This window comes from Drosophila pseudoobscura, chromosome X, assembly GCF_009870125.1.
Source record: "Drosophila pseudoobscura strain MV-25-SWS-2005 chromosome X, UCI_Dpse_MV25, whole genome shotgun sequence".
Taxonomy (NCBI): domain Eukaryota; kingdom Metazoa; phylum Arthropoda; class Insecta; order Diptera; family Drosophilidae; genus Drosophila; species Drosophila pseudoobscura.
In genome coordinates this window covers 52,749,716-52,774,088 of record NC_046683.1, presented here as the reverse complement: position 1 = coordinate 52,774,088, position 24,373 = coordinate 52,749,716, and the positions used below count along the sequence as shown (strand labels likewise).

The following is a 24,373-nucleotide window of genomic DNA, read 5'->3' as shown; positions in this document are numbered from 1 at the left end:
AGAAGCTGGAGAGCTACGACACCGGCACTCTGATAGTAAATATCTAGTGGAGACCATCAAGGAGGACTGTGTGATAGCGATGACGATTTGAAAGAGCCTTTTGATCATGAGGGATCTACACTCAACAACTTGTCGATAGACGAACGCGTTGTCTCGAAGATCCGGCCCCTTCTCAGAGAACCCATCAGCCAAAACGTGTTCTACGATTTCTAGAGCTATATCGAAACCATCGTCAGCATGGTTCTAGAGCTGGATCTCATGCACAACAGGCTGGATTCTTCAGCGGTCGGTTCCCCGGCTGATTCCGGCGCCAGTAGCTAATAATCGCTGCCATGGAGGAGGAGAATTCAAGCGTATACATTTCCCAACTCACCATCCGACAAAACTACGAGTACCTCAATATCATAGCCAAACGATGAGCCGAGGAAGAAACTGCGAAATCACGGGGAGTATTTCGCAACGCTTGCGGTGAAATCTAAGCGGAGTAAAGGCAACCACTACAGAGCCGATTGTTGTCGTAGTTCTCTTTTTCTATTCGAGGCGATTTTTCAGAACAATTGTCTTCAATGTTTGGGACACACTCATTAGTGCCGTGCCCATCCCTGACAATTATCTAACAGATACAAAGTATAATTTTTTCATTCAATTTATTCATTAATCTCGTGTTGTAAATGTGGTATCTATGGTATCTATGTGGTACCCTTTTCGTGCAGAATGGGGTTCCCCATCAGGGCCTTGAACTGCACGATCGAAAACATATCTTTCTGGTCAGCATGGTCGGCCATCAGTTGGGCACAGATGCGTTCGAACTCATCTTTGGATACGACCTCCTTGAATATAGTCTGCAACTGTTCTTTGGATCGTAGGCGCATAAAATCGCTGGGACCGAGACCCGACAGCATAGCCTGATCGGGATTTATTAGCTCCTCGACATGAGTGTTTTGTGCGTCCAGCTGCTCGGGCGTCAGCTGGTGCTTTCGTTCGACGCGACCCTTGTCGGGCGTCTTCTTGAGATCGGCGCAGAGCAGGCGATAGGTGGTATCCTTGTTGTAGTTATTTTCGGGCATCACCGAAATGTTTCCCGTCGATGGCAATGGCACCTGAATGGAGATCAGGCGGCAAAACTCCTGGTAGCTGATGCGCTCCGTGGCACAGCCCTCGTCGAGGAGCATTCGGTAGTGCTTCAATGCGATGCGAATCTTCCGGGCGTCCACGCGAATGTGAAGCTTGTGCATGATGTCGATGATCCGATTCAGTGGCAGGTATCCCGTGCTCTCCTTGTCGCTCTTCTCCAGCAGTGAGATCAGGTCGAACATTTTGAAGTCGATGCGCTTCTGCAGCTCCTGGCGCAAAATGTTCAGGTGAGTGAAGGCGTTCACCAACTTCTCAGTGCTCGTATTCGGTGTGGTGTTTTCGAGCAGCATTTTGACATCACACTTGGGCGTCAGTCGCCGCAGTCCGTGTATCATATTCGGCACATCATATGGATATCTACAGAGTGGTTTTTCATGTAAGATTTGCTGGAGGGGAGAGATCTATTCACACTCACTTTTTGTACTTCAATCCCAATGGGCCGTAGGTGCGATCTATAAAGTCCATTTGTGGCTTGCGGACGATGACCATATGTGGATCGTCCGCGCCGTTCTGCTTCAAGCAACGTTTCACCATCAATCCCATTCCATTGAATTTGGTCTGTTGCCCAAACGTGTTGTGGCGGTCAAAGGGCTTTTCATATCTGAAAAAAATCAAAGGGTATGCATATCAGTTTAGAGTATTCTCATCTTTATATAAATACCAACCTGCGATTGATCTGCTCCGAGGGGAAATAGTGATTGTTGCTGATGATCCGCTTCTGGTGAAATTCACCAAACTCTCGATTGACCTGCTCGGCTGGCTTCGGTGGCAATATGATATCGTATAGGGGCTCCGGAATGCTGGATGGCCGTCCAAAGGTCCGACTTTCGTTGGTCACGCTGTCCGGCTTCGAGTGGGCCGGCGTGATGTCCCCCAACTTTGGTTTCTTGAAGTACATGTCCTCGGAGAACTTCTCCTTGAATGCCATGAAACGTGTCTTTTGCAATTCCGTACTGAGGAGATCTCCCACGGTATTACACGGTACAATCGGGGTGCGTCTGCTTTTTGAATGGATCTTCAAATGCTTGCACTCGGCGCGTAACATATGCTCGGCCTTTTCCTCCATATGGCTGAAGACAAAACAATCCTTGATGCTCTCCCTGTCGGCCCCAGTGGTCCTCAACGAGGACAACCCTGCTGCACGAATGTCGGCATTCCTGTCTATAAAGTGTCCTATGTTTGCCATGTTCTGGTGTGTTTCCTAGTGTATTCCCTGTGAAACTGTGAATTTCTGAATAAACAAAAACTGAATTTTCAGTCCGAGACGATTGCCCGAACTTGGATTGCTGTGATTTCTGGTTTAAATAAATAAATAATGCATTTAATCGGCTGCACATACGGAAGGCGTGGCATCTATGGAAGATAGCTTATTACTAGATAAACTTTAGCTACGTTTTAGCTCAGAATCTTAAGTCTCTATGTTACATTTGGAGGGGGGTCTATTGCACCTGCAGTCTGGCCAAAGGTACTGTTTCAGTTCAGCGCATAGTTCTTTTGCAATATAAAGTCCCAGGTGTCCTTCCAGCGCAGGCGTCTGACCTCCTCTATGGTCATCTTTCTTGCTCCGTAGCTGAGCGGCAAGAACTTGACAAACACACTGCCGACGGCGAGCAGCCAGAGGAGCAGCGCCAAGCGATAGACGCGCACCAGGTGCACTCCTCGGCCAGAGCAGTGTCGGCGCAAAAGGTAGTCCAGATGCTCCACGACAAAGCACAGCAACAGCAGCTTGAAGACAAAGGCGGGCAGATAGTTGTGCAGAAAGAGAGTGCGGTCCACAAAATAGTACGGCAGATAGTGCATCATATAGCCCACGAAGAAGGTGTCGCCAGCCATGAGGAAGCGCTGCCACTCGTGCTGGGAGACGTCGAAGCAGAGCCGTCTCCTACGCACCGCATAGAAGGCCAGGAGGGTGGCGTATACCAGTATCCCGGCACTGGCCGTGTACCAAATGAGTACGTTGCCCAGGAGATAAATCTGGGCACTGGACTGCGAGTCCAGCCAGTAGGCAATGCCCTTGTCCATCAGCGGCCACTCGTGCGGCAGCGAGCTGTACATGTGCGCCTGCAGGTGCTTGCCGTGCCAGAACATCTTCGTCTGCAGCTCCAGGAGTTTGGCCCAGAACGAGAGCTTTGTCCGCTTCGTGGGTATCATCTCGGCGGAGAGCAACTGACGCTCTCGTTCCCGCTGATCCTGAGCTGTTGAAGGAACACGAAAAGTGGGTCAGAGGATATTCAACCAATGATTTAGGCAATCAATTGCTTACTCTTGGTGTAGCGATGCTCCTCAACATTCCAAATGGCGTCTTCGTGCACCTGATCCCGATCGGCCACTACCTCGTGCTGGTTGAAGCCCCAGTCCGGCAGCTGGCGTCCGCTGAACTTCAGGGCAGCGCCCGTCGACTCGTGGACGAGACGTATCTCCGATTTGATGGCATGCCAGCTGTCGCCCTCAGAGTTCCGATTGAGAATCTCCACGCGCCACAGCAGCTCTCCGGCCATCTTGATTTCGTAGTCAATGTAGCAGCTGACCTCCTGGCACTGGGGCGTCATCGGAGCAGCGACGTCGTGCGAGTTTAATGCCCTACTGGTGATTCCGTGCACTAGTTGGATGACGTCGCCGTGCTGTATGACGTCTGGCTGTTCCCCCACCACCAGGTCGTCCCGCTCCGGCCGCTTCACGATCCACCAGTTGTTCACGTCCTTGAATGAGTAGCATGTGACCTGCTGCTGGTGGGAGGAGCCTCTCTTGTCCTTGTACCGCACCGGGTAGACTGCAGCGTGGGAGTGCAGCCAGCAAGTGCGTCCGTGGGTGTGTCGCAGCGTTATCTGCGAACCGTGGACCACAGCCAGCGGCTGGCCACTGGTGATCGAGGCCAGGCCGCCCTCCAGCGACGCCTGAAAGGCACTGGTCATAATGCTATCATGAGGGCCTGCCCGGTGCAGCGTCCGGAAGTGGACATAGAATACCCCTATATACACGGCTATGGGAATGCCCACGAAGAGCAGAAGCCGACTCAGGGCGTGCATCCAGAGCTGGCGATCTGTCGGGAGGGAAATCTATTCATTATAATCGAAATCAGATAGACTCTGGGGAGGATTACTCACTCGTTAGGCTCGCGTCGTACAGGAGTTGCCACAGGTGGCGGCAGAGCAGATACCCGGCCAGAGCCAGGGCCAGGAAGCCGATATACTTAACGGCGCCCGCACAAGCCAGGAGCACGCCTGCCGCAGATCCATTGCACAGCCACTGGAGGCTGCCCAAGCGACAGCGCTGGAAGCGGAGCAGACAGGCGATCCCGAGCGTGCTGGCCAGCAGCAGCATCGATTCCATGAGCACGAACCGCGACTGGGTCAGCAAAGAGTTGTCCAGGACGACGAGAAGGCCGCCCAGTGCTGCTGCCCAGCGATGAAGCCTGGCCTCCAGCAGTAGCCTGTAGACGGCGGGGGCCAGGAGGCTGCCGCACAGTGCGGGTATAAAGCGGAACCAGAAGATGGGCACGTCCGGCGCGTACGCGGCCCCGATCCTAGAGAATGTGTAGTTGCCATCGTATCCGGCTAGGCTGACGAGGCCAGCGATCAGCTGTTTCCCGAGGGGCGGGTGCTGATCGAAGAAGAAAATGTTGCGCATGTAGTGGGCGATGTACTTTCCGTAGTGCAGTTCATCGAAGCTGTGGGATAAATGAGAGAGAGAGAGAGAAAGAGAGCTTAGAAGAGTCGCACACACATATGTGCCTCTCTCTCTTTTTCATACTCACACAATGTGGGGTGGCGTTGCTAGCTTATAAAAGCGCGTGCAGAATGCCAGCAGAAAGAGAGTCCAACTGAAGAGATCGATGCTCAGGTTAACGGTAAACTGCGGTGCGGCTGTAGACGCAGCTGCTGCCGCAGCGCTGTGTTTATGGCAATCTACAAGGCGACCGTCGCAAGAGCACGAACGGGAGCGGGATCCAGAACAAGATCGTGAACGTTCGGAGATCGTAGGCGAAGGTGAAGCTTGCTTTGGCGTTGTCGTCGGCGTCGCTGTTAGTGACGATTGCCGGCTCTCGGAACGCCGACTGCGCGACGACTCCACGCTGCCGCGCAAAGGTGCATTCAGGTGGCAGTTGACATCGCGGCAGCAGTTGAGTATGGACAAACCACCGTTACAGCACAGTGGGGAAGGTGAGTTGATGGCTGAGGTTGTTGAACGGCTGCGCGGCAGCAGCGGCGTCGACAGCGCCGAGTCTTTGCTGCTTCCGCGAAAGTGAAGTCTTTCGTTTTGTGCGCCGTTCGTTTGATTTTTTTCGATTACGTTTTCGCTGGTGCATTGTTGTTGCTGCTGCTGCTTTGATCTGGAGCGTGTCGTTGTCTTGCGGCGCTGCTGCATGGTGTTGCCGTTGGCGCTGCCACCGCCACCGCCATCATTGTTGTTGTTGTACATGGCTGGTATTCCTATTATAGCGTGGCGTGAGAGAACGAACCGCGGACTGCTCCTCGCTGCTTTGCGTACGTACTGTCTGTCTGTCTGTCTTTCACTTTCACTTTTTACACGTACAATTATCGCAACCGATTACCACACGTGAGATAATCCACGTTAATTGTGTTTTGTTTGTTCATATCTTCCTCTGCTGCTGAGGCATTGCCACGTTTGCCATCGAAAACCGGTTTGGCAGCCGCTTTCGCACTTTCTTCGGCCACTTGTTGTTGTTTTTGTCTGGTCCCTTTTCTCTCATTTACATATTCGTTTTTGGGCAGAGGGCGACCCGCGGGGCTGCAGCTGATGAAAGTTCACTATAAAATATTCCCACTCGCACACACATTCACACACACGCGCGTCAAAAGATGCTTTGTCTTCTGCTCTGCTGTCTTCTGCTCTCTCGCTAAAATTTCCAACCTGCCCGCTGAAGATCTCGACGCGGACTGACAATGAAAAGGCCCCACGACCGCAGCTGGGGCTCCACTCTTTTGCTCTTCGACTGCGCAGCCAGGCGCTGGAATGCGGTTCGGTCCCCGTTCGGCTGCTGTGTCTGCGGTGATTCTTAGCCCATTTCTTGTTTTGCCAGCCAACAAATGCATGCCAATAGATCCCGCTCTCGCTCTCGCAATCGCAATCGCTCTCTCCGCTGCTCTCTCTCCCTTGACGCGCGCTCTGCGCCTCTGTGCGGCGAATGTCGCCGAACAGGAACTGCAAAAGAAAAAAAATATTGTTTTGTCAGACTTACCGACCAAGCGATACCCTCTGAACGGATTTATAAGTAGAATTTATTGAAAAGATGCGTTCGTAGTGGGAGGAAAAGTGATATAAATACTCGTAAGGAGTATATACATATATATGTACCCGCCGTGTATAATCATTTTCAGTGGATCGGTGTTACAGATGTAACATACATATGCACGCACACAATATGCCCTCCAACAATACGTCTACCAGGTGCAAAAACACTTTATTTGTACAGTTAAGAGACGCAGGTATTGAACAGGTCTGGGAACCGTACGAAGCACGCGACCCAAGTGCGGAGACGTGTTTTGTTGACTGTTCGTTTAGGATTATACGAGTACACACAGACATGTTAAGAGGTAAGGAGTTCTTTGCATCGTGACCCAATGACCTCATTCATGGAGATCCATGTCGTGTGTACCTTTACGCGATGCTCTGGCCTTTTGGGGCAGTTGTTGTTTGTTTTCTTTGACGAATGACATCAGATGCCATCATTCGGAATTAGGTAAACGGTTCTAAGCCGGTTCTCCGTTCCATGCCTAACCATTATAGCATACCCGTTGAAGCGCACATTCCTTCCTAACCGCTAGATATTAATATTTCTTTTTATTGTGTATCCATTGGGGTATACTCTGCCAGTATATGTATGTATAAGCTGTATGATATGTATATGTATGTGTAGAAGCCCAAAGAAAGACTTGCTGTAATACTTTTCTGCTATAAAAATTCTCTCTTTGGAGAAAAAGAGCCAGGTGGGAATTTCTTTTCACTGGCACTTACTTCCTCCATCGTTTAGATTTATTCGCTTTGGCAAAAATGGTAATACAATCGACTACACTGCAAGCAGTTCGCTGCGAAAAACCTAAAGGTTTGGAAGCAGTACGTCATTGTTTCAAGCAGTGCGACGTTGATTCCTGACGGTTTGTTTTTGATTTCCCTTACCAGCCTACTAATCAAACAGTGCGTCGCTCCCCTTCACAAGCATCTGATCAAGCAGTGCGCCTAGGAAGACTGACGCTTTGCTTCGTTTTCCCTTGAATCCTTGATCCTGCAAGAAGTTCATAGACTAAATCTGAAGCTTTTGTTTCTATCTGTGAACAAACATCATGTATTTTGTGGAGCTGTGTTCAGTACTGTGGCCGTTGTAAAAACAAACCCGATCCCAAAGTGGTATTGTTTGCTTCCCCCCATGACTCTCTGTCTACATAAACGTGTGCCGATCTTGGCCACTGCCAACTCCCTGAATATTTGTATTCATTTAACAAATAAGTACCCATGCATACATACATTGTGCGGAGCATATATAGGTATAACTTGAATGTTTTCTTATGCTTGGTGCTAAGCTATTTATACCGCGACAGTGCGTGTGCCTAGACAATGTTGACAGTTCAAACACCAGCCGGATCTAGGCCTGTGCGTAGCAAGCAACGTGAGAACCTCTAGGGTGGTAGAATCTGATCCACAACTCCAAATACATTCAAAAGTGGGACAGGCAAACAAGTAATAGCGGCCTACACGGCAATTGTTTAAACATTTAAGATTGTTGCCAATATTTTTAAGGCACCTTTTAATTTAAAACCTCGCTCTGAGATTCCAATAAAAAGGCGGTCGATCCCTTATGGAATTATCACTTTCTGATAAGCAGCAGCAACAGAAACCATGAAGTATCATTGCGTTCTCTTGCTCCTGGCGACCATCGGGTGCTTCCTGGTGAGCCAGACCAGTGCGGTGACTGCCACTGCCACAACTACCTCGGCAACAGCAGTGACTACAACCACAGTCGCGTCCTCAGACACGACCACCACCACAGCAGCGTCCTCAGACACGACCACGACCACAGCTGCCACGTCTGACACCACTACGGAGGCAGGATCTTCCAAGCCCAAGAAGACAAAGCGGCACTTCAAGCGGAAGATCAAGCGCGGCAAGAAGAAGATCCATCGCAGGCGCTCACCCAAGGAGGGATCTGAGAGCAACAGGGGCTAAATGGACAGCAAACGACCAACGACAACTACTTAGGTAGCGGAAATCCGGAAACATGTTTTCAATCTACTTAACTATCAATATCCAAATATATTTCTATCGCTCTTAGTGCAGGCGTTTACAGTCTGCTAGTGGTATCCGCTGTTTTTTATATCCATCTGGCAGCTCTCTGAAAAAGCTAACAGGACAGGAGCTTTTGCAGAGAAAGGGTTGGAAAGGGGGGTAATACGATAGAGAGCAGATGTCAAAGCTTGGGGTTGGAGCCGGAGTTGGAATCGGAGTTGGATACTGGAGAGGGTGTCTCTACTTGCAGCTTCGAGTGCAACCCACGCGGCAGAGAGATGGTGAGAGATGGAGTAGGGTGTGGGGTGTGGGATGTGGGGTGTGGGGTGTGGGGTGTAGGGTGTGGTGGGTTGAGGCGAGAGGCAAGGCCTTCCACATGGCATCCTTGCACCCAGCAACTGCAGCAGTGAACAGCGATGGGGCAGGGCTGTTGCCTTTGCTGGCGACGGATTGGTTGCCAGGCTTAGCGGTGTGACTGTGAGTGCCACAACGACCCCTGCCCCAGTCGGCAGTCACAGAGATCCAGCCCCTGTGTCGGCCTCGCGGCCTGCACAAGTGCAAGGATATTGTCGCCACCGCCTGCTCCTGCTCTTGTTGCTGTTCCTGTTGCTGTTCCTGTTCCTGCTGGTGTTTCTGGTTCTGCTGGTGTTTGCTGCTGCTTCTCCTGCTCCTGCTCCGACTGCGACTCCTTCTCCTACTCAGGGGCCGTGCATCGTTGCAGCATCGTGGCTGTTTCTGTTGTGTCTCGTTTTTGCCACAGGGCGGGGGATGGAGGATGGAGCGTGGAGGATGTGCTGCCTGCCGTGTGCCACTTTGGCCATGTTCGTGGCCGTGGCCTCGACTCGTGCGCTCGTTTCCCTCCAGCCAAGGCCAAGCCAGCCAAAGGACGACGTCGCCAGCGATAATGTGGCACAATGACATTGACATTGAACTAGGTCGAGGACGTATTCCATTTAGCCGCCGTTTGGTTAATGCCTGCCTCCGTCTTCGTCTCCTTCGACTACACTAGTACCCAACCACCCAGCCACCCACCCAACCACGGACCCCAGTCGGGCCTTTGGCTTTTGGCTCCATGGAGCCTGTGGTTGGGGCATGTCAGGGCCCACCGTTTCGTAACCAAGTCAATCAGCGACTGATTAAACGGACATTGTTGGCTTACTCCCTGATGCGACCAACTAGGGATAAATAGTGGATACAGAGAGGAGGGGTGTGAGGTCGCACATTGAATAAAGAATGAGGTAATCATCACAGGACAGAAGAAGAACTATAAAGGAACTAAAGAACTGAAAAAACACAAAAATCTGAAAAATGAATGCAAAGTAAGAGAAAGGAAATGGGATAGGAAATGAATGTAGATGATAGAAAGACTGTGCAATGGTTAGGGGAGGAAACAGAAAATCCAAGAGTACTACAATCTTAATGTTGGGTCTCTGAATTGTGTATAAAGCAATATTTATTATAAAATAAGTTCAAATTAGTTGCAGGTTTTCTTAATGGGCTTACAGACTTCATATATGCTGTTTATTCTCCTCATTCATGTGACTAATCGAGTTTATTTAGAGATTAAGTATACGTATCAATTCAGAGCTAGTTTTTTTGTCTCTGTTAACCACTTCTTAAAAGAAGATTCGATTCGAACAGCCTCAGGTCAATGGACGCTGCGGCTAATGGCATTGGGGGAACATCTGCCCAAAAATTGCCGGAGATTAATGCAATTTGGGCAGAAATAAAGGCAAAACAGATGACTGGCAATCAATTAAAATGCATAGACTGCAGTCGGCCTAATGAAAGCCTTGTCTTGCCCCATCTTCTGTCTGCCGTCCTCCGTCTTCTGTCTCTGCCACAGCCACAGCCACTGCCACTGCCACATGCATTTCTGGCCACTCGTCCAGACAGGAGCTTCATCTGCTGTCTGGATCGAGAGGATTTTGTGTGTGGACTGGGGGTCTATTATGGATGTGTCTGCGCTTTGTCTAAGTTCTTGTTTTTGTGGCTCGACTAGGGTCGGGGACGAGTTTTATTTATTTTAATTTAAATGAAATTTATTTTATACACACCCACACAGATGCGGATCGGATGTTTTTTTGAGCTGTTAGTCAGAAGCTAAGGGTTGTATTTTGCAATTTCTGTATATGTACATGGATTATGCACTCACACCCACAACCGCACCCGCACACGCACACACAGATGCATGCAACAGACATGGACACACATACATGCATACATATACATATACATATATAGAAAATGCAACTAAAATGTTTCACATGCATTTGTTTTTGCTGTTTTATGGCCTGTGTCTGGCCGGCAACCAGCCGTCTCCTCCCAGCCATCCCTCTATCATCATTCCATCAGTCCATCTCACCACCACCTGTTCCTCCTGCCGCCGCTTTTCACCGCACTGTGGCAGACTGTGGGCGAATGCTGCTGCAGTTGTTGCAACAACATTTTGTTGTAGTTGTTGTCGCCTGCAGTCTGGCAAAATTTTTGCCATTTGATTGCATTTTGTTGGGTGGCCTTTTTGTGTAGAGTTTGTTGCACTTCTGCCTGGAGTTAGGTGTTGTTGCGCACACACACACGCACACATGTACGCAATGATGCAGTTCTACAAGCACACACGCACACACACATACACACAGAGAGTACAGTGCAGGCGGAAAAACCCAGTGGACGGCAGTACGAGGATATTCGATAGGCCTTAGGATACTACAAACTTCTACATACGCATTGCCTAGACACACACACACACACACACGCATGCACATGTGTACATATGTAGACGGGGAGTGTGTGAGTGTAATGCAAGGGTTTTTTTAATACATAAATTTATATGTTATATGTACATATTTTATTCAGCATATGTACACACACACACATACACATATGTACATAAAATGCAGGCTTTTTTAGTTTGATTTGCTTGCTGTCGTGTGCTAAAAATAATAACAAAATGGCAGCCGTCTCTTTGGCCTGGGTACAGTTGCGTGCAAAAGTTGCGTAGTGCAGTTTCGTTGCCGGGAATGTAGCATACTTTCCTGCTGCACAAGTAACACACTTTCGCAGGACTCTTACCTCCGCCTGAGAGCGTTCCCCCGAGCAGGGACCCACCTAAACTCAGAAGTAGAGTTCATTCCCCTAGTGGGTACTCCCCTACTATACCATACCAGACATCCCATGGATCCAGCCATACATACATCCAACCATTCATCCATCCACATCCACATCAGCATCAACATCCACATCAACATCCATCTATGCATCCAGGCAACACCGAAATTTGTGGGTGCTTTTTTCGCGTGACACAGACACACACCGCACAGAGAGTGGACTACCCCTTATGTGGCAGGAGGCATGCCTCCTCAGAAGCCAGCCCTCTCCGAAGGGGGACAGCACTCGTCCGGACTGTGGCGACTGCCGAGTGGTTTGTTTAGAATTTTAGATTTTAGCGCGTTTTAGAATTTTATGAATGAATTTCGGCGCTCGGCAGAGCCCTCTGCCTGCACCGGAGCCGGGAGCTGGGAGCCAGGACCCAGGACCCAGGAACCAGGGATCTGGTAGATGGTGAGAGTAAAGGAGAGGAGAGGAGAGGTAGAGCCCACTCCGATTCGTTTGCCTCGATTCACTTTTAGTTTTTGGTTAGTTTTCGGTTCCCCATTTGTTGGGGAAGGTGGTGCCAAGCATCGGTGTGACCTTGCCACTGCCACTGCCACAGCTAGTGCTAGTGCCACTGGCTGGGGTTCGTTGTTGTTTAGATTTAGTTACTATCGTGTTGCACTTCAGTTGGTCCATTTTTGTAGTTGGCACAAATCCGCATAGTATGTGTACCGTGTACATGTGCAAGGCCCTTAGACCAGAGCCGGTTTCTAGTTTTCGTTTCGTTTCGTTTCGTGTTCTGTTTTTTCTTTACACACGACTATCGATTTCTATGGCCATTGAAGAGGATTTGTCGCTATAACGAATTTAAAGGACAAAGGAAGTAGCCTCATGACATTGAGAATGCATAAAACTATGTTTTTTAAAGGACTCAACCTGACGAATAGAAAAAATAATGGAAATCAAAGACTTCAAATAACTAAAAACAACCCCAGACCTCAGTATTTTCAAGGTTTCTTCTTCGATCGTAACCGAGCACCAAAAAAGGATCCAATCTCAAGCTAATTGTTCAACTAAAGTTTTAGAACGTAGTTCTCAGAAGCTATTGCTAGAAATCGTGTCTTCTTAGGACCTTCTTCTTACAATGATTAAAAGCAATCGCATTACATATAAGTAATAATAAATGAACTCAAAGTGTAGCAGAATTACCTCAAAATATTGTATTATTTTGTGTTTCTGGAAATGCCAGGACAAATATGCAGATGACAGCTCTGCATTGAGCCCCCCACCGCCTGATCTTAATCTTTTCTGTTTATATTCAAAGGGATGAAAGCTGAATTTAGGAGTTAGTTTTCCTTGAAGAATGCATAAATTTGCGAATTTAATAGACATAGACAATAACGTATATGTATATCAGGCTATGTACTCCTAAGTTACATAAAAACAGCCCAATTAAAGCCGTTTTAGACCCCTTTACATGGCGCATAGGATGTACATGGAATGAATGTGCACATATGTACGTAAATAGGTACATTATATACTTAAATGATTTTCGTTAGTTTTGATGCATGGAAAAATGCTTGTAAAAGTGCTATTGGAAAAAACTGTTGCATACCTGCCGGCGCGCGCTCAAATTAACTAACGGCACAAAGCATAGCTTGCAATCATGGAGAGAGAGAGAAACAGAGAGCAAGCGCCGTCTAAAAAGAGCGGCAGAGAGCCCAGCATCATAGCATCGTAGCACCCCAGCACCCCACAGGAGCCGAGTGGAGCCGAACCCTAAGCCGAAGGGGAGCACTAAGCCAGCGAGAGGACAAACACAAAAGCGAAAGCGAGGAGTCCGCCGCCATAGTGCGTGCATCCCTCTATTCGTGTGGGTGTGGATGTCTGTGCATGAGGGTGGGGGTGTAAAAGTCGTGTGTGTGTGTGTGGGAGGGCTTGTGTGTCTGTGTGTGTAGGGGGATGCCGCTTTGTCGGCAATTTAAAGAGTAAATAATTGTCTGCCGCCGGCAAACGTTTGTCCAAACTGTTAGTCGACAGCAGCATCGGCTCTGTATCGGCATTGGTATCGGTATCGGCTTCGGCTCCATCCCTATTCCCCGCCCGTACCCTTTGCCCGCCAGCAAGCTCTGCACAGTTTTAGGCGCCGGGGCCATCAACAGAGCTGTGTGTGGCTGCGGCACTGGGGACCGGCTACGGCTACGGCTACGGCTACAGCTACGGCTCCGGCTCTGGACGACACAGACGAACGCACTTTCAATCAGTTTACGTTTCAGCGTCAGCGGCGACACTACGTCATCGAGTCGAAACAGTTCGCATCCGTCCGTCGACCCCCATCCATCCTGTGCGGCATCCAAACTGCAGTTGTGTCTGCGCTCATTTTGTTTCTGTGTTGTGTTTTATGTGCCCGCCCGTCTTCAGAGCATCGCGTTTTTACTTTCACGCGGAAAATACGGTCTCGCCGGTGGCAGAGACAGGCACCGACCGATTCCCCCCAAAAACAAACGTGTTCAAACCTGCCCAAGAGAGCTGAAACGTGTCGCCATAGAGGCCTGACATGTGAACGGAGTGCTGCAGAGCAATAGAGTCCCGTGAGTACGTAGTTCTTTAAGTCGGTGGAAATGTTTGCGGAATAGCGAGTGCAAACCGTAAAATCTCAGTCCAAAGTTTGAGTCCTAAAAATAATTATTTAAACACTACTTATGTACATGCATATAAAAAAGCTCAACGGATTCGCCATACCATGTGCTCCAACTTGTAGACTAGAATGGTATTCCGTTTAAAGCGATTATTTAAAAGTATTGCAAGACTCTGAATAGTCTCTGAACAATTATCTCTAGTGTAAAAATGACTACTCAAAAATGTAAATTTGTACATCATGAATAGTCTTATAAGAACATTTTTCTTAGCTTTGGTTTTACTTTAGTGGAAACCGACACTCATTTTGTACTTTGCACGATACAAAAATTAGATTGTAGGGCTGGATGTGTAGATCACTTCCTCTTGCTTAGAATGTTCAATATACCCACGAAATCGGTGGATTGAATAGAGAATTAAACGACTTCTTATAGGGTTTGTGAGTCGTGTCGTGGAAATAAAAATACCTCAAGATATAGCCACCAAAAGTTCAAGTTTTCTACAATCTTTAATATGTTTTTCCGCTATGCCTTTTTTATGAATTTTTTTTAGACGTACCTCAAGATATAGCCACCAAAAGTTGAAGTTTTCTACAATGGTTAATATGTTTTTTCCGCTATGCCTTTTTTATGAATTTTTTTTAGACGTTAGTTCTTCATTCAAATTTTTTAAAGCATGCCAAAGATATGCCTTTTTTATGAATTTTTTTTAGACGTTAGTTCTTCATTCAAATTTTTTAAAGCATGCCAAAGATACGAATCTTTTATTTATTCAGGCCCATTTTATACTAGACTAAGAAATGCTTGTTATCTGCATACGAAAACCTTTATGGGTAGTTCAATAGTTTCTTAGCTCTTAGTTTAATATATTTAGCGGCATAATATATAATTTAAATTGAAAAATGCCCCGCATCATAGTTTACAAATAAAAAAATAATTGAAGAAATGATAATTATAAGGAACAAATATTTTTTCACTTTATCCTTTATCCTGTTGGAAGTTTTACAAGACCTCTATGGTGGCCATGACCATGACCCGTCGGTACAACGAAATACTCGTGAAATCGTCTCACATTATCAATGAGGACCTTGCCCACTGCCACATGAAGCGCATACAATCAGGCAATAAATCAGCCTTTAATGTACTTGCATCGAAATGTGGATTTAGCCGGCAACGTCATCGACATCCTGTGACCGCGTTTCCGAATTTGCCCCGAAACTTCTGTACGTGCGTGCGTCGGCCCCGAAATTCGCTGCACAGACGGGTCATGGCCATGGCCATGGCCACGGCCACGACCACGACCACGGCCACGAATATGGCATTTCGGCGATGGATGCCGCCTCGCCTCCGACTCTGCCGTGCGTCGCAGTTTCACTTTCACGGCACACACACAGGCTATGGCTCTCCCGGGTAGGAGCCAAACGGCGGGGGCGCGACTTGCACTCAGCCTCACAGCTCGTCTTTGCCAAATCGGCCCCAAAAAGGGGTCCAGGCCCAGCACGATACGGCCCACTCAACCTGCCAATGACAATGACGTCGCTGCGGCACAGTGGCATGCAGTTGTTGGTAGAAGAATGTATTTAAATCAAAGTGTGACTATAGTTTATAGTAGAGGAGGATTCGGTATTCGCTTTGTTCGGTGCTAGAATCAGCGACACAGCTTTCTCATTGAATCGAATCACTCGCGATTGTGTCAGATGCGAAAATTTCGGTTTTTTTTCTCGCTCACTTTGCTGGTTTTTTCGGGAGTGACTGAAGGCCGGATTCGTAAAGATCGAAAGCGTTAAAGAGGCATGAGTATAGCTGTGATCTATGCGGTTTCATTCAGAGCTCTAGTATTCACCATAAAATATGGAGAGAATATAGTATTTAGTATTTCCCGCCCAGGAAAACTATGGGAACTAAAGAATTTGCCCAAAAAATGCAGATTTCAACCAGGGTGCATGCCGCTGACTGCCACTTGTAACACATTCGAATGCGACGGGGCCTGTGGGATGGTGTGAGATTGCTGGCGGGTTGACCAGCAGAATGCGGCGCGGGCGACTTGCTGTATGTTCGTTTCGACCACGACCACGACCACGACGACGACGACGACGACGACGACGATGATGATGCAATGGCTGGTGCCGGCAAGGTGGCACCCACCCCTACCCCAACATGCGCACGGGAGAGCTGCAATGCACTGCCAGTGCCAGTGCCAGTGCCAGTGCCAGTGCTTCTCCCCAAAACACTCACTCTCCGACCAAGAGTGTGTGCTCGGTGTTTGCTCGGCCAGAGTGCAGTTACCTCTGCTTGGCCTGCCGCTGGGTGGGAGAGGGGCGGTGTGGGTGGTGTGGTGCGGCAGGGTGGCCACAGCCTCCTGCAGTGGTAGGCCGTTCGCCGGGAGCATCGTCATCGCTGCGTCATCGCCCCATCGCTGTTCCCATGCAACGCCGTGCCGTGCCGTACCGTGCCGTGCCGGAATTCGTGTGCGTGGCCTGGTTTCGTTGATTGGCCTTGGGTGCGGCTTTCAGTGTCAGTGTCAGGGGTGCAGCATCTTTGTTTTGGTTGCAGCTGTGCTTCCTGCCTCTCCTGCTCCTGCTCCTGCTCCGGCCGCAGATGTTCTGCTCGAGTTCTCCTGCAAATGCAAATCTGAAGGGCACACACACACACACACACCCCCACTTACACGAGTGAATCATGTGAATGGAGGGCACACACACACACACATGGACTCATGGGGAAATGGTGGAGTCATGCTTTTGGTACTGCATGTGGGGCTGCAGTGATGGAAATATGTGTGGTGGAAGGAAAAGCCTTTAAACTATCAAGACCTCAACTATTTCAATGATGTTTTTTAGCGAAAAGCTGATATTTTCCCTAAAACTCAAGAAGAAAAGAAATGGATGGATCGTATTATTACTATAAGGTGTTTCTGGGCCGCCGAATGTGTGACAATTGTGACAAGAAACACATGTTTGGTTATAAAGAATAGTACCGGCCCTACCGAGAGGAAGCATAAGGGACCATCATCGTTCCATCTGCCACATCTGACACCACTACGGGGGCAGGATCTTTCAAGCCCAAGAAGACAAAGAGGCACTACAAGCGGAAGATCAAGCGCGGCAAGAAGATCCACCCAAGAAGGGATCCGAGAGCAACAGAAAACCCAGAACCCCCACGAAATATCACTTGAGTACGAGTATTTTCTATTAATTTTCTTTAGCCTTAATGCAAATATAATGAAAAACGAAAAGTTAAAAGTGAAAATTCTCTTGAAAATGTGCTTGCAGCAGGGCCGAGTTGAGGGCATCGCTGTCCAGGTGGTGGTCCGTGTGCTTGGGCAGGCATGCTCCTCGCACCCGCCGATACCCCCGGCGACAAACGCATTTTGGGTCGTAGCAGTACTGTTCCGCCGGGCAGAAGCCGCCCTCAGTGCACCGGACGAGCATGCAGCTGACGACCTCGTCTTGCCCACAGGAGACACCCACGACATCGTAGTGCTCATCTGGGGAGAGTAAGATCATGGATATAGCATTCCCAGACCCGCTACCTGGATCGCTCTAGTCACCCCTCTGAGCTCCTGCACGTCCTGGATCCGCGACAGAGAGACATGAAGCCAGAACTAGCCAGGGAAAACGCATGGCGGTACTAACGGGATCGATCGCGTTGCTTGGAACAATTTAACGGTTACCGAAACGTACCGTAACTGATATTTTCGATTAGTGTACAGTACACTGTTGCTGAGGAGTGATGATTGCGGGAATAATGCTTCCAGCTGGACTGGGGATATTGGTGTTCATTGTAGTCCTCTTGTTTCCAATCTGATCGAGCACATCCACATGTCGATGCAGACACTGCACACCCGCACCTTTACGGGATTGCTTGCATGGTTTACAAAATCTATGTACGTCGACGCAGGCTGAACAAATCGCAAATAAAACGGCTATTAGCAAGGCGTGTTAATATAGGGTGAGCCATTCGCAGAGAGCACTCTCACCACAATCCTATACTCTCTCTCCGAAGGAGGGCGAGTGACAGACAGGAGAGACGTTACACATATAGTGCCTCACCTTGTGTAGGTAAGCCTTGGTTCTTACTATAAAAGAGCGCTAGTTGTTTTTTGCTCTCTGGCGCTATTCTCGCTGTCTCTTCTCGTTTCTGTCACTCAACCGTCCACACCACCACTCTCTCTCTCTCTCTCTCTCTCTCGCTCACTCACTCTCGCGCGCTCAGACTCATCTACAGAGTTAGACAAACTAACACAATCATATGGCAAATGCCGAAGCTTCTGTCTCGTGCTTTGCACGAGGCGCGGCTTTGTGGGGTGGCCTTGGGGGCCAGGCGGGATAACTTGAAGCGAACAAACGGCCTGGCCTGGCATGGCAGGGAATGGCATGGCTGGGCATGTCGTCGGGTCGGGTCATCAGTAGTGAAGTTGCGCCACACGCCGATAGGTGGCCAGTCGTGGATGCGGCAGCCAGAGACGGAGTGGGTGTCCGTATCCGTGTCCATGTCCGTGCATGGTGCATGTGCATGTGTGCGCCACCCAGACGATAGTGAGCGCCAGCAGTAGGTACGAGGTACAAATAGTGGTAGCCAGCCGGCTCCTCCAATACATATTTTTTGCCGCGCCCCCCCCGCACTCCCACACCCACCCCATTTCCCCCACTCGCGGAGCCACTGAATCAGGGATTCCCTTGAGGGGCGTGTGTTTTGTGGGCGGGCGGGTGACATGCTGCGAAAACAAAAAACACCGCGCTGCCATAACGGAACACTGCAATCGGCTGCAGTTTCGCCATGCAGCCAGACATCAGCCGATCGGCTGCGGTCGACGTCTGCATCGACTGCGGCTGAGACTGTGGCTGTGGCTGTGGCTACGGCTGTTCCTTTGTCCGTGTGTTGGGCGGACGGACGGACAGACGGACGCCTCTCCTTTATTGTGTCACGGGCTCGTTCGCGAGCAACCTCCATCTCGGAGATGGAAAACGGGAAAAATGCCGCGTTCCCAAGTGAAAGTCCTCTGTGGTGGAGCTGCTGTAAACACAAATAACTTACCGGAAAAATTTAAATATGACTCCGGCGGGGAGCTCCTGCCCGGAGCGGAGTCGGTACGTGTGTGTGTGTGCGTGCGTGCGTGTGTGTGTGTGTGTGCTGTTACTCAATTAAACGCGGCACTAATTTGCGTACTTGGAGAAAATCGATATGAAGGAACCCATTCATTGACTGCCTTCTGGCTCGCGAGTCGGACTCTTCAAACGATTCCCCAACTGAAGAGGGGGTCCGCGGGTTCCTTTCAAACAAGTCCGTATCCTCTAAGCGGTGTCTTTGAGTTCGATTCGCGAATTGGTTAAACATTAACAATCAACGGTCAGCCCTAACCTAATCTTCATGTACCGACACACTAGCTCATCATGGCTGTGCCTCCGCCTCCGCCTCTACCCTCGGCCACCATGCCTCTGCCAACTATCAATATTTCCTTCCCACTCCTCCCTACCCACTGTTGGGGCTCTGCTCACTCTCTTTTTTCTCTTTCTGATGTAGCGCGCAGGATTGGCGCTCTTTTTTATCGTCGCGATGCTTCTCACGGTCTTGGTCCTGCCGCGTGGTTGTACGTCTGTGTGGAGCACTACTGTGTCGCACTGTGTGAGTGTGTGTGGGACCACGAACACTGCAACGATGTTTTCACTTTTCATGCGAATTTTCATCTAAGCTTAAATTGTACTCCCGCTTGTCGTGTCGTTTCCCCGATTAGCCGATTGGGGAACATTATCATTTCAATGGAGAATTATTTCAGTGTATTTGTCCCTGATAAAGATCCTAAATGAATCAGTTGACACTAGAATAGGATAGATGTGTATCCAAATAAAGAATTTGGCTATAAATACGGCGACTAGTTCACGGGATGTAAAGGCTAAACTTTCTACTGGGATCACTTCCCGTCGCAGATATGTAGTAAATATTAAGTTCCGATGAAAGGATCGTTGTGAGGCGCGGAAAAGGCCACGGCTCTACTTTATACCCGGTACTCAGTCAATATATATGTACATATGTGAGCTTATGATTTATGTAACTTATACAATATATTTTGTAAGTCGTTTGGTATCGCTTATCGCAAAAAACAACAATTTACTTTTTTAATATTTTTAGAAAAAACCGTTTGGGGGATTTTTATATGATATACTAGAATTTATCTGCTTACATTTTTCTTTTTTAAATTTTGTATTTACATTTGTCTATAGTTTTCTATTCTCACACCAACAACAGCCGTTTTATCGCGCTCCTTCCGCCAGAGGGCGCGCACTGCAGTATGAAGAATGTGTGTGTGAGAGAAATAGAGAGAAAAGGAGTAGGCGCGTGGAAGAGGGTTGCGTAGTCAGGAATCTGGATATCAAATTTGGTTCCTCTATCTCTTATGGAGAACTAGAACTAGGCGTCAAAAAAGACGGACAGACAGACATGGCTATATCGTCTCGGCTATTGATGCTGGCTAAAAATATATGTACTTTAAGGGGTCGGAAACGATTCCTTCTGGGTGTTACACACATCCACTACCACCATGCTCTTCGAGTACCGGGTATAAAAATGGCGCGCAAGCCTATGCTTCTGTCCAGCCATAAAACGGCTCGTATGGGAAGTGAATGGGAAAACGTAACATTCAGTGACAAAAAAAAGATCAAAATGTATGGTCTCAACGGAAAAATGACGTACTTACGTGGCTTGCAATGGACTTCTCGGATGAATTCTCAGATGAACATAAGTCTGTATTAATACATTTTGGTGAGGCACACTGGGGGGAACAGTGGATTTTTAAACAGGATAACGTTGAAATCCACCTATCCAAAGCGGCAAAACAGTTTTTTGAGGACCGCAAAATGTATCTCTTAGGGTCTGCATGATGTTCCGATTTAAACAGTGTACCAATAAATATTTCTAATAGAGCCACTTTAAGGATGTGAATTTTTCCAAAGGATCTGTAGTTAAAATGAGTTTCACCTAATTTCAATGCACATTTATATTTAATTTAAAAAATGTATTCAAAAATATGAAATGGAGAGTACCAATATTAATTGCGAAATTCAATTCAGTAACGATAAGAGGACTTTATTGGTATAAAAACGGAAGGGGACCATTTATTAAATTTCCTTTATTGGAAGTCTAAGTTTTGTGACACCTTATAAAGTCGGAAATGGTTCCGTTCCAAAATATTGGAGGATGCTATAAGGTAACCTCTTTATATGGGTACAGGTCGGGGCTTTTCCGTTTAGATCCTAAACAGTCATTCACAGGCACATGTACTGTGATCATTAATTATAAAGAACAAAACGAATTGAAGCATATATGTATTTATTCCTATACAACTGGATCCCTCCCAGAAACTTACACGACTGCATCTACATATCTACGATATATATACATAGCTACATCATAATGATTCTACATTATTTATCATGGGATTTCTCATTTCAGTCGCCCGGTGTTCAAAGACGAAGACATCCAATCTCCCCCGAATCCGCAGAGAGATCGGCTGAGAGCCGAGAAACGAGTGAAAAATGAATTTCACACCCTTCGGGAACAATTTCCCCGGCAATATCCCTGGGCTGCCCCAATTCACAACCAGCACGGCGCCCCTCGTCTCGTCCCTGACCGCCGCGGTGGCCGATGTGACGGTGACGGCCACCAACAACCCGCAGCAGCAGCAGCAGCAGCAGGATGCAGGCGGCGGGAGCACACGCTACCAGCAGCAACAGGCCGCCACCACAGTGGGCATGACGCACTTCAGCCAGCCGAGCATGGCGGCGGGGCAGAGCGGGGGCGGCAGCAGCAGCAAGTTCCGCAGCGGTCAGGAGGAGGGCATGCAGGGCGACAAGTACAACGGCCACCTGGTGTCCACCGCGCAGCAGCAGCAGCAGCCGCAGTATGCCACAGTCGCATATGCCAGTGCGACGGCAACGAGCGGCGCCTCCGACGCCCTCCAGGCGGGAACCTCCGGCCAGGCACAGCAGCAGCAACAACAGCAACAGATGCAGCAGCAACAGGTGGCCGCGCCGCAGGAACTCACCCAGGATCTGTGCAACGCCATCCTGCAGCAGCAAGGTGAGTCCCTCCTCAGCCAGGATCCCCATCTTTGAGTCCCTCGACAATAGTGCTCATCGTCATCCTAAATTTCAGTGCTTCAGAACACCTCCTGGCAGACGCTCACGCCGGGCACCACCGTCGCCGACTACCTCTCTCATCTTCCGGCCAACACGCTGCCCCTGTCGCTGCACCATTTCCTCAAGTACTCAGCGGAGACGATAAAGAAGGAGAACCAGCAGAACGTGGTGAGTGGCTGCGAGCTGTGCCGTGACTGGGCCAACTCTACTAATCGATGGCTTTTCATGGCAGGTGCTGCAGGTTCAAACGGGACCAGCCATAGGGATCAACACCATTGGCACCACAACCATCAGCATACCTCAGCAGGACCAGTTGACGCTGCAGCATCAGCAGACGACGTTGCAGGTTCAGGCACAGGCACAGGCGCAGACACAGGCGGCAGTGGCATCCACGTCTGCGGCGACAGGCGTCGCCACAAGCACCACAAAGAAGAAGAAGCGCAAAAAGCGAAGCAAGGACCGCAAGCCGAAGCTGCGTCCGGGCGAGATCCGACTTGGAACGGCCCTGGACGGCAGTCCGCTGTACATGTGCCCCGAGTGTCATGTGGCCTATCCGGAGCCGGAGCTGCTCGAGGTGCACCTGGTGGGCCACAACCTGGAGAAGCGGTACGTGTGCGACGTCTGCCAGGCGTCGCTGAAGCGCAAGGACCACCTCACACGCCACAAGCAGTCGCACAACCCGGAGCGCCCCTACATCTGCACCGTCTGTCTCAAGGCCTTCAAGCGCAAGGAGCAACTCAGCCTGCACTTTGTGATCCACTCGGGCGAGAAACGGCACCAGTGTCAGGAGTGCGGCAAGGGTTTCTACCGCAAGGACCACCTCCGCAAGCACACCCGCTCCCACATCGCCCGCCGTGTGAAGGCCGAGCTTAACAGCCACGTGCGGCGGGAGAACGGCACCAGTATGCTCCAGCCGGTGGTGACAGAGGCGACCACCGCGGCGCTACAGCACGCCAATCAGCTGGCCAGCCAGCAGCAGCAGTTGCAGCAGCAGCAGCAACAGCAGCAACAGCAGCAGCAGCAGCAGCAACACCACATCGTGATCACCCAGCAGCAGCAACAGGCGACGCAGGTGCAGCAGGTCCAGGCCCAGGGGCAGCAGCAACAGCAGCAGATGCTAAATTAGCCAAATGATTTTTGTAAAGTCAGTTAAGCAAAATTCGATTCCGCCTCACAGCCGGCCGCCAGTCCCAAACGGCTGGCGGCTGGCCCAAACGCAACTCTCTCGGTCCACACAATTTAATTGACTCCGCAAATCGGATAGAACACACTGGAGAATATCGTTGACGATATCAGCAGGTTCGCTAGCAAATATCCCGGGAGCTTCCACATGGAAACTCCCAACGCTGTACAATTTTAATGGTAAGCCGCCCCCCACCAGCCAGACCCCGACGACAGTTGGGACCGTCTCCGAATCTACACGCACAAATCGGGCCTACATTCTTCTGTTTGGAACTTGTAATCAAAGTTCAGAATTCTTTGCTAACCCAAAATCCTAAAAATCGTTAAAAATCAGGCCTAATTCTATTAAGAACTGCATCCTAAGCTCGTAATGATCTTTCAAAATGCGTTACCTTTCCAAAATCCGATCCCATATTTCCGCAATCAGTTCTTAAGCTTAAAACAGTTTCCTTCCAAAAGTATTTGCCTACCTATCTTTACTATTCAAAATCGAAAATCATAGGACGATAGAGAGAGCTATCTATTTATCATCTAGGAGTGGTGTCGGTCCCAGGCCTCTGTCTGCCCCAAAAAACATTCCATAGAATACATACTTTAAGAGAACTGTGCAAAGGAATAATAGTTTTGTAAGCGATGTATTTTAGTGAAAGGTATTTTTTTACAAATAGAACCCGTATCGTATGGTATGCAATGCACGTGCCTGTACGATTACGTGAACACATGATTGTAAAATGCAGGCGCACTACATACATACGTATATGTATATTTATATATCCGCGTATATAATGTATATAATGTAAACGATTGCAATTTAGATTTACACTTGCATCTAGGTACGGATCAGAATAAGATATTTGAATTGAATGTATGTACGTTTCACTTTTGCTACACCGATAAAAGAGCCACAAAACAAGTGTAAAAATGTAGTAAACAATATAATTTGATCTTAAA

At 48.9% G+C, this 24,373-nt stretch overlaps 5 protein-coding genes across 8 annotated transcripts; 2 read left to right on the top strand and 3 right to left on the bottom strand.

The window, feature by feature from the left end:
- Nucleotides 1-630: 630 nt before the first annotated feature.
- LOC6900749 (uncharacterized) lies at nt 631-2,449 on the bottom strand. Its single transcript, XM_002135072.3, has 3 exons — nt 1,800-2,449; nt 1,550-1,735; nt 631-1,491 (listed from the first exon to the last, which is right to left on the bottom strand). Exons 1-3 carry the CDS (start codon nt 2,318-2,320, stop codon nt 690-692), a joined length of 1,509 nt encoding a protein of 502 aa, XP_002135108.2. The 5' UTR covers nt 2,321-2,449; the 3' UTR covers nt 631-689.
- On the bottom strand, nt 2,427-19,230 carry rt (Protein O-mannosyltransferase rt). The gene is made up of 5 exons (XM_001353875.4): nt 19,143-19,230; nt 4,889-6,297; nt 4,239-4,801; nt 3,398-4,174; nt 2,427-3,329 (listed from the first exon to the last, which is right to left on the bottom strand). Exons 2-5 carry the CDS (start codon nt 5,551-5,553, stop codon nt 2,608-2,610), a joined length of 2,727 nt encoding a protein of 908 aa, XP_001353911.3. The 5' UTR covers nt 5,554-6,297; nt 19,143-19,230; the 3' UTR covers nt 2,427-2,607.
- On the top strand, nt 7,680-8,438 carry LOC117184837 (protein new-glue 3-like). The gene has a single exon (XM_033383858.1). It carries the CDS (start codon nt 7,990-7,992, stop codon nt 8,314-8,316), a length of 327 nt encoding a protein of 108 aa, XP_033239749.1. The 5' UTR covers nt 7,680-7,989; the 3' UTR covers nt 8,317-8,438.
- LOC4813501 (histone-lysine N-methyltransferase 2D) lies at nt 13,652-24,373 on the top strand. Of its 4 annotated transcripts, none has more exons than XM_015187824.2 (4): nt 13,652-14,060; nt 21,555-22,181; nt 22,257-22,408; nt 22,473-24,373. In XM_015187824.2, exons 2-4 carry the CDS (start codon nt 21,638-21,640, stop codon nt 23,364-23,366), a joined length of 1,590 nt encoding a protein of 529 aa, XP_015043310.2. In that variant the 5' UTR covers nt 13,652-14,060; nt 21,555-21,637; the 3' UTR covers nt 23,367-24,373. The 4 variants fall into 4 exon arrangements, with proteins under 4 accessions (XP_015043310.2, XP_015043308.2, XP_033239746.1 ...); XM_015187822.2 differs by lacking the exon at nt 13,652-14,060 and adding an exon at nt 18,505-18,660; XM_033383855.1 differs by lacking the exon at nt 13,652-14,060 and adding an exon at nt 18,505-18,667.
- On the bottom strand, nt 17,277-17,977 carry LOC6900747 (uncharacterized). The gene is made up of 2 exons (XM_002135070.3): nt 17,656-17,977; nt 17,277-17,592 (listed from the first exon to the last, which is right to left on the bottom strand). Exons 1-2 carry the CDS (start codon nt 17,726-17,728, stop codon nt 17,342-17,344), a joined length of 324 nt encoding a protein of 107 aa, XP_002135106.3. The 5' UTR covers nt 17,729-17,977; the 3' UTR covers nt 17,277-17,341.